The sequence below is a fragment of the Fukomys damarensis genome, unplaced genomic scaffold, assembly GCF_012274545.1.
Source record: "Fukomys damarensis isolate Sample0158 unplaced genomic scaffold, DMR_v1.0_HiC HiC_scaffold_37, whole genome shotgun sequence".
Taxonomy (NCBI): Eukaryota; Metazoa; Chordata; class Mammalia; order Rodentia; family Bathyergidae; genus Fukomys; species Fukomys damarensis.
The window spans coordinates 7,375,789-7,383,598 of NW_022900949.1; the positions used below are offsets into that span (position 1 = coordinate 7,375,789).

The window sequence follows — 7,810 nt, forward strand, 5'->3', positions numbered from 1 at the left end:
TCCTGGCCGTCCCGCAGGTTCCTCGCGGGTGACCCCCTTGCAGGAGGTAGGGGCCTATTGGGGGGTCACCGAGAGCAGCCCCTGAACGTAGAGGGGCCCGGAGTTCTGGCGCCCACTCTGAATTTCCCTTTATACTCGGGAGGGCGTGCATGCTCCCGTTCCCTGGAAGCAAAGGGCGCTCCTTTCCGAGCGAAGGGCTTTTGCTTTGCGCCCCTGCTCGTTCCACATCAGGGCGAAAGGTCGAGTTTGACCCCAGCCCCACTTCTGTCCTGCTCGGAGGAAGGGACTTGGTGAGGGCAGTCCCGCCTCTTGTTTGGAAAGTGTTGAGGGGGATCCTTTTCGCGGCCACAGTGGCTGATCCTTTGGGCAGAATGGGGAAGGAGGGCCTAAGGATTGGGACGTCGATGGTTTTGCGAAAACGGAGAGGGTTCCACCGCGGTGTTTTTAGGCCTGATGGCAACCGGACGCATCAAATGCTGGGATCCCTACCCTCACTCACAGCCTGCCCCCTGCCTGGATGCGGGGGGGCGCTTAGAACTGCAAGGCCTCGCCGCCCTTTCAGGAAGCCGACAGGCTGTGGAGCTCAGAACTCTTGAGGTTGTCCCAATGGCTTGGGGCTGAGGACTGGCTCCTCCCAAGGTGGGAGGATCCGTTAGTCTCCAGCGGCTTCCCCAGGTGTGGTCTCTGGCTACCTCTCCTCCGCAGTAGGTTGGTTGTAACGTGCATTGGATTGGGTTGCTCCTCAAAACGCCTCGATTCTGAGACAGCTTTTAACCGAGGAAGTTGGTAGTGTTGGTTGGGGTGACATACAGCCTTGTATGAGCATCCTAAGAGCTTTGGCTCAAGGTGAGTATTTTTTAAAATGTATTGAGAGCGTTGGAAAGACAGCTCCTGACTAAAGGTTTGGATCACAGGCTGTGGTCTTACCTTTGTTTACTGGATGGCAATTTATTTGAAAGTTAACTCTTCGTGTATCTAAAGTGTAACGTGTTCCAGAAAGATCTTTGAGCCAGGCAGGTGGCCCGTGCCTGTAAAATTGTTACCCCAGCGCTAGGAAGGCTGAGTCAGGAGGGTCACTTTGAGTTTGAGGCCAGCCTTGGCTACATAGTAGGTTCAAGGCCAGCCTGAGCTACAGAATGAGACCCTGTCTCGGCGGTGGGTGGGTGGGGTGTCCTTTTGGTCACACAAAAATCTCAGTTCCCGCGATGCAAAATGCATCCTGCAATTTGTTCCGTACACTTTCGTGAAGACTTCGGAAGGTGAAGGAGGTGAAGGGAAGTCGTACTTGTAGTTGACGCTTAGAACTGAGCTGAAGTCACACATTCCAGCTCTCTGCTTGCAACAGGGCACCTGCATGAGGTCCTGCTCTTGGGGGTGACCCCAGGAACCTCCCTCAAATCACTGCTGCTGTTTTTTGGTCCCTCAGAAAGAGTCAGTGTGGATTACAGTTATAGTCTGGTGGCTACAGTTAAGGCACTGATCCCACCAAGGAAGGGAAAAAGAAGAGTTGAGAGTTTTTAGAGAACTTGGAGGCCTTCTGAAATCTCCTTCCAGGGTGACTTCACACCAGCAGGTGCTTTCTTTCTTTCCCAAGTGAGGGAACGGCCCCTCTCAGCCAGCCAGTGTGAGGTGCTGGGTTTGGAGTGGTAATTTTTTTGTGCTTCCTACCGACTTCCAGATCGCAGCCAAAATTGGAGGCGATGCTGCCACAACCGTGAATAACAGCACTCCTGATTTTGGTTTTGGGGGCCAAAAGAGACAGTTGGAAGATGGAGGTAACTCCCAGGGGCTGTTTGTGTGTGTTTGTTTGGGAGGTGGCTGGGGCAGGAGCAGCACTTCATTTGTTAGATTGGTGTTCAGAATGCGGGCTGCTGCACGGTCTCCTAAAACCTCAGTGATCCTAGCTTTGTTCATTCTTTTTGTCTGCCACTTTGAGGTGTCAGGTGACTGAGAGAAAGGCAGGTTGGTTGTGACTGGGGCTAAGTTGTAAGTTCCCGAGATCATTCCTTTCTGGCAGGAGGCTGGGAGCCTCGAAGCCTCCACAGAGTTGGGCCAACCCTAGGACGTGCAGCATTACCTAAGGGACCACCAGTGACCGGTTCTACCTCTGTGAAGCCGTCTGGCCCCCAAGCAAGCCTGGTCCTAAACTGCAGGAATTCAGGGCCACTGTCATTGTCTACTTGTTAGAAAGGTCCCAGTGGCATGGCTGAGGTCCTCTTCAGCTCTGTCTGAGCTCTTCCGCAGGGAAGGGAGTTGTCTGCCCTGAGAGGGGCTGCCAGTGTTGGGTGGGTGGGTGCAGCAGCTGACACCCTTTCTTCTACAGATCAGCCAGAGAGCAAGAAGCTGGCTTCCCAGGGAGACTGTGAGTTCACTGGGTGACATGGGCACAGGCGACTTCACGGGCCAAAGGGTGTGGGGAGTCGGGAGCAGGAAGCACTGAGCACACAGCACCACTCCCTGATCGAGGCTTACAGAGTTCACGTTCCAGGACCCACGAGTTTAGTAGGGATCCCAGGGCCCGCTGAGATTGGGGCTGAAAGCTGTGTGTGGGATGGCCTGGTCAGAAGTGCTTTGGTGAGAAGGGGCTGCAGTGCCCATGGGGTGTAGGAGCCAGTGCAAACTGCCGAGATAAGTGCCAGTTGCCGCGTGGGCAGGGGTACCCTGGGACAGGCGTGTGTGTTTCCAAAGAGGAGCCTAGCCCACTTTCCTTGGGGGATTTCTCTCCACAGCAGTCAGCTCTCAGCTTGGACCCATCCACCCTCCACCACGGTGAGTTGTGGCATGGAGCACGCCTCTGTCTCTGCCTGATGGGCTGTCTGGGGCATGCTGTTTTGGGGCTTTTGCTGTGCCAGCAGAAGGGGGTTGTGGAGCCATATTCCCGCTCTGTTCTGCTCGGCATAAGCTCAGGGATGGGCTTGTGGTGGCCGTGATGGTAGGGGGTCCCTGGCCCATCACTCCCTCTTCTGGGCAGGGGACGCTCAAATGCAGATTCTGGTCTCTGCATATGCTTGGTCCACTGAATGTTGCAGAGCCTTCTGGCCGCCTCAGGTAGATGTGGGTGATCCTGACATGGGTTGTTTGGAAAGGACCATAGTTTTTCTTCTTTATTCAACAGGCTGGTGGTTTTATAAAATATAGTAAAATGTTTACTGCAAAAATGAAACGAACAGGATACCTAACCAATCCCTTATTGAAATATAAAATGATTGTCAGTTTGCTGTAAGAGCTCCTAGCTGTTCCTGTCCCTTTGAGATGAGGGATGACCCAGGCTGCTGCCCTAGACCGAGCCTTTTGGCACAGATGGTGCCACTGAGTCCTTGAGAAGCTGTGTGGCCGCCGTCTCATTCAAGTCTGCTTAGACCTGTGGAGCCTTGGTCTCCAGCTTGTGGGAAGCAGGGCTTGCAGCCTGGAGGGGCAGTACTGTGGCTTCTGGCAGGGCATCTTCTCCAGAAGACCCTTTCAGGCGGAAGCTGACTTTCAGTGTCTCCACAGGACTTCAATGACAGAAGAGTACAGGGTCCCCGACGGCATGGTTGGCCTGAGTGAGTGTGGGTTTCTGTGGTGAGAGAGAGGTGGTGTCCTAGAACCCCTGGCTGAGGGGCTGTGGTGTTCTCTCAATGATCATGAGGGCAGGGGCGCTCTGGGAATGACTTGTGGGCTTTCCCCATCCCTCAGAGGAGCTGCCCTGAAACCTCCACCCCAGCCTCAGCTAATCTGTTTTTCTCCTTTTTTCTCCATCCAGTCATTGGTAGAGGCGGTGAACAAATTAACAAAATCCAGCAGGACTCAGGTTGTAAAGTACAGATCTCTCCAGGTATGCATGGGAGAGCCAGCTTTCCGTCAGGGTGGGGGTAGGGCAGGCTCGGGCTCTTTGTATCTTTCTTTAAGCGTTTAACATTTTGGGGACTCTGTAGTAGAAGTCAGATTGGCTCCTTTATTGGCTGCTATGTACCAGGCTCAGTGCAGAATTGAAACTAGTGTAGCACCATGAGGTGTAGTAACTATGAGTGGCTTCTGTTTGATTCGGGGGGTGGTGCAGTGAGGTGGAAGGAATATAACCAAACTCAAAGTGCCTCCTTCTAGGCGGCATCCTCTGAGCTGCCTTGTAAGTTGTCCGTGAAATGAAATACCCAAAAGGAGAACTAGGTGAGGTGGCTGGGATGGATTAATCTCCTTGAGGTCAGGCCTGGGTTTCAGTCCCATCTTGGCCATGCTGCTGGTGTCGGACAAGCCTGCCTGCTCCTGAGTTGTAGAGCACCTGCATTGCACTTTTGTGAGGACTCTCAGACACATGCCGTGCACCGGCTGTTTGGCCCGGGGAGCCTCAGTGGAGTGGGGGTGCTATGGTTCCAGACCTAGAGCCTGCTTTCCCTCACCTCGTCTTTTTCCCCCGTGATGGACTTGAAGCTTTTTGGGTATTTTTGAGGCAGAGTCTTGCTATGTAGTTCAGGCAGGCCTCGAATGCACAGTGATCCTCCTGCCTCAGCCTCTCAAGTGTGGACATATTGGCGTGCACTACCGCACCCAGCTGAACTGGAAACTTCCTGACTCAAGAAGTCAAGCACCTTCCTGGCCCCCCGGGGATGATGGACGAAGAGTGGCTGTGGGTCCTGGAACTTCCTTTCTGTGCCTCTCGGAGCCCTGCGTCGTGGGCCTGGGCGGGCCCTGACCCTGTCTCCTCTTCTCTCTAGACAGCGGTGGCCTGCCCGAGCGTAGTGTGTCCCTGACAGGAGCCCCAGAGTCCGTCCAGTAAGTCCCCAGTGGGCCTCGCTGTGAGGAGGGGAGCGAGCAGTGTCCTCTCCTTCCCACGTCCCACGCACGTCCCGCACTCCTGTCCCTCCCGAGAGGCAGGTGGATTCCCAGGGACTCTCGGGTCTGGGAAAGCCCTGGCCCCAGTGTCTGGCCCTCCTCCCTGGATCTGGGGTGAAACCTCCCATTTGTGCTGGGTGGCACCAGACCAGTGCTATTCTTCCCCTTCCCAGGAAAGCAAAGATGATGCTGGACGACATTGTGTCGCGAGGGCGTGGGGGGCCCCCAGGCCAGTTCCACGACAGTGCCAATGGGGGTCAGAACGGCACTGTGCAGGAGATTATGATCCCTGCAGGCAAGGCCGGCCTGGTCATCGGCAAAGGCGGGGAGACGATTAAGCAGCTGCAGGTGAGGGGGGCGCCAAGGGCATGGCTGAGCTCCACGTATCAGTACAGCTACCATCCGCCCACCCCCAGCTCCAAAGAGTCCCTTGAGAGCCTGGGCACTGGCGGCTACCTTCGGTTGTCTAGGAACGCGCCGGGGTGAAGATGATCCTAATTCAGGATGGATCCCAGAACACAAATGTGGACAAGCCCCTGCGGATCATCGGGGACCCTTACAAAGTTCAGGTGGGCGCCCAGGAGCTGGGTGGCCCTGAGCATAGCCACAGAGTGGGAGGGGCTTTCCAAGCACCGTTCGGAGGAGGGGGCTGCCTCCCTGCCATGTCCGTATCCTTACCTAACAATGATAGAGCACTGGGGGGTGCCGTGGGCTCCTGGCAGGGTGGGCCCTGGGCAGGGCCGTACTGACTGCGCCTGTGTGTTTGCAGCAAGCCTGTGAGATGGTGATGGACATCCTCCGTGAACGTGACCAGGGCGGCTTTGGGGACCGGAATGAGTACGGATCTCGGATTGGCGGGGGCATCGATGTCAGTCCTGGTCTGCAGCGGGAGGGGAGGTGGGCCAGTGGGAGGTGGAACTGGCTGAGCCCTGTGCACCCCGCCCTCCGCAGGTCCCGGTGCCGAGACATTCTGTCGGAGTGGTCATTGGCCGGAGCGGTGAAATGATCAAGAAGATCCAGAATGATGCTGGGGTGCGGATTCAGTTTAAGCAAGGTCAGGGCTGAGCCTGAGGTATCGGTCAGCACAGGCGGGTGGGGTGGGCCCCTCTCGCCGTGGGTCAGCAGGCCGGGGCACCGTCACAGCTTGTGCCCACCCCGCACCTGCCAGCTGCCTCCTTGACTGGCCGAGAGCTGAGCTGATGAGGCCGGTGGGCAGGTAGGAGCCCCCGGGGCAGCCACGTGCGAGGTGGCCATGTGTGGTCTTTCCAGGTCCACTGGGAACGAACGTCTCCCTCTCCCCACTGAACGGCTCAGCGTCACAGGGCAACCCAGAGACCTGGCGGTGGGGTCAGGCTGCCTGACCCCGCCTAGGCCCTGGCCGACCCTCGGGACGCCTCTGACCACGTGTCAGTTTCTCAGAAGTCTGTTCTGGGGAGTTGCTCAGTTTGCCCTGGGGGTGCCAAGGCAGGGGAATCTCCGCTGCCACCCTCGCTGGGCCACCCCTCCCAGCCCCACAGGGAGCAGCATCCCGGAGCAGCACCTTGCTCTGGACCTTGCAGGCGCTAGTGTGGCCCAGGGTTGTAGAAGTCTCAGGGTTTGGAGTTTTGCCTTTCTTCAATCGGTCTCTGCTCTCTTGGTGCTGCCTCAGATGATGGGACAGGACCCGAGAAGATCGCTCACATCATGGGCCCCCCAGACCGGTGTGAGCATGCTGCGCGGATTATCAACGACCTCCTGCAGAGCCTCAGGGTAGGAGGTCGAGGCCTGAGCGGGCTGCTGTGGGCTGGGAGGAGGCTGGCAGAGGCTGGGGCCAACCGGGGCGCCGACTTGTCCTCTTCGTCCCTGTCTGGCAGAGTGGTCCCCCAGGCCCTCCAGGAGGTCCCGGCATGCCCCCAGGAGGCAGGGGCCGGGGCCGGGGCCAAGGCAGCTGGGGCCCCCCCGGCGGGGAGATGACCTTCTCCATCCCCACCCACAAGTGCGGACTGGTCATCGGCCGAGGTGAGTCGGTCCCGTCCTCCCTGGGGAAGCAGCCTCTGCCCCACCCCACACGCCTGCCCTTCACTGGCCTTGTCTCTCCACAGGGGGTGAAAATGTGAAAGCCATAAACCAGCAGACAGGCGCCTTTGTAGAGATCTCCCGGCAGCTGCCCCCCAACGGGGACCCCAACTTCAAACTGTTCATCATCCGCGGCTCACCCCAACAGATTGACCACGCCAAGCAGCTCATCGAGGAGAAGATCGAGGTGGGCTCTTGGAGGCTCTCTGCAAGCCTGGGCCGTGCCACTGCCTTCCCACACTTAACCGCCTCTTCTCCTCACCTCCAGGGTCCCCTGTGCCCCGTCGGACCAGGCCCAGGGGGCCCAGGCCCTGCCGGTCCCATGGGGCCCTTCAACCCGGGGCCTTTCAATCAGGGGCCTCCAGGGGCTCCCCCCCAGTGAGTATTCCTCTTGCTTCCTGGGGTTTGGGGCCTGGGGTCACCGTCCTGTCTGGAAAAGGGAGGACAGGCCCTTTGCATCTCGGGCTCCGTAGTCTCCCATGAGCCAGAAGCACTGCCGGAGCGGGGTTCCAGGAAGTTCCGCGCTCGGCCTGGATCTCCTGATCTCCGTCCTGCACACCATTCTTGCTGAGGTGTCGCTCTGCGCTAACTTTTCTTGTCCTTGAGCCAACAGTCTTTCCAACTGCCCTGTTGAGCTTGGGGGTCTGGGCTCCTGGCCCCTGCCAGCCCACAGCCATCCCTGCCCTCTGGCCAGAGCCGTCACACCCCACCCAGGTCCTCTCCTTGTCCCCAGTGCCGGCGGACCCCCTCCTCATCAGTACCCGCCTCAGGGCTGGGGCAACACCTATCCCCAGTGGCAGCCACCCGCTCCTCATGACCCGAGTAAGTGACCTGCAGCGTGGGGCTAGTGTTCCCCGGGTGACTCGCGGGTGCCTCGCGGGTCCCCTCCCTCCTCTCAGAGGTCAGCTTTCCCCGTAGATAAAGCCGCCGCCGCAGCCGCGGACCC

At 58.2% G+C, this 7,810-nt stretch overlaps 1 protein-coding gene across 1 annotated transcript in view; it reads left to right on the forward strand.

Moving 5' to 3' along the window:
- Position 1: 1 nt before the first annotated feature.
- The window catches only part of Khsrp (KH-type splicing regulatory protein), a gene marked incomplete at its 5' end in the record, with an annotated part of 12,074 nt that continues 4,265 nt past the window's right edge, over positions 2-7,810 (forward strand). The window contains 17 exons of the mRNA XM_019209068.1: positions 2-46; positions 1,679-1,775; positions 2,324-2,362; positions 2,730-2,769; positions 3,493-3,542; positions 3,743-3,814; positions 4,692-4,749; positions 4,983-5,157; positions 5,280-5,378; positions 5,579-5,677; positions 5,761-5,863; positions 6,458-6,558; positions 6,663-6,807; positions 6,891-7,051; positions 7,133-7,242; positions 7,598-7,686; positions 7,783-7,809. Coding sequence (XP_019064613.1) covers positions 2-46; positions 1,679-1,775; positions 2,324-2,362; positions 2,730-2,769; positions 3,493-3,542; positions 3,743-3,814; positions 4,692-4,749; positions 4,983-5,157; positions 5,280-5,378; positions 5,579-5,677; positions 5,761-5,863; positions 6,458-6,558; positions 6,663-6,807; positions 6,891-7,051; positions 7,133-7,242; positions 7,598-7,686; positions 7,783-7,809 — 1,510 coding nt within the window. The remainder of the gene's footprint in view (positions 47-1,678; positions 1,776-2,323; positions 2,363-2,729; positions 2,770-3,492; positions 3,543-3,742; positions 3,815-4,691; positions 4,750-4,982; positions 5,158-5,279; positions 5,379-5,578; positions 5,678-5,760; positions 5,864-6,457; positions 6,559-6,662; positions 6,808-6,890; positions 7,052-7,132; positions 7,243-7,597; positions 7,687-7,782; position 7,810) is intronic.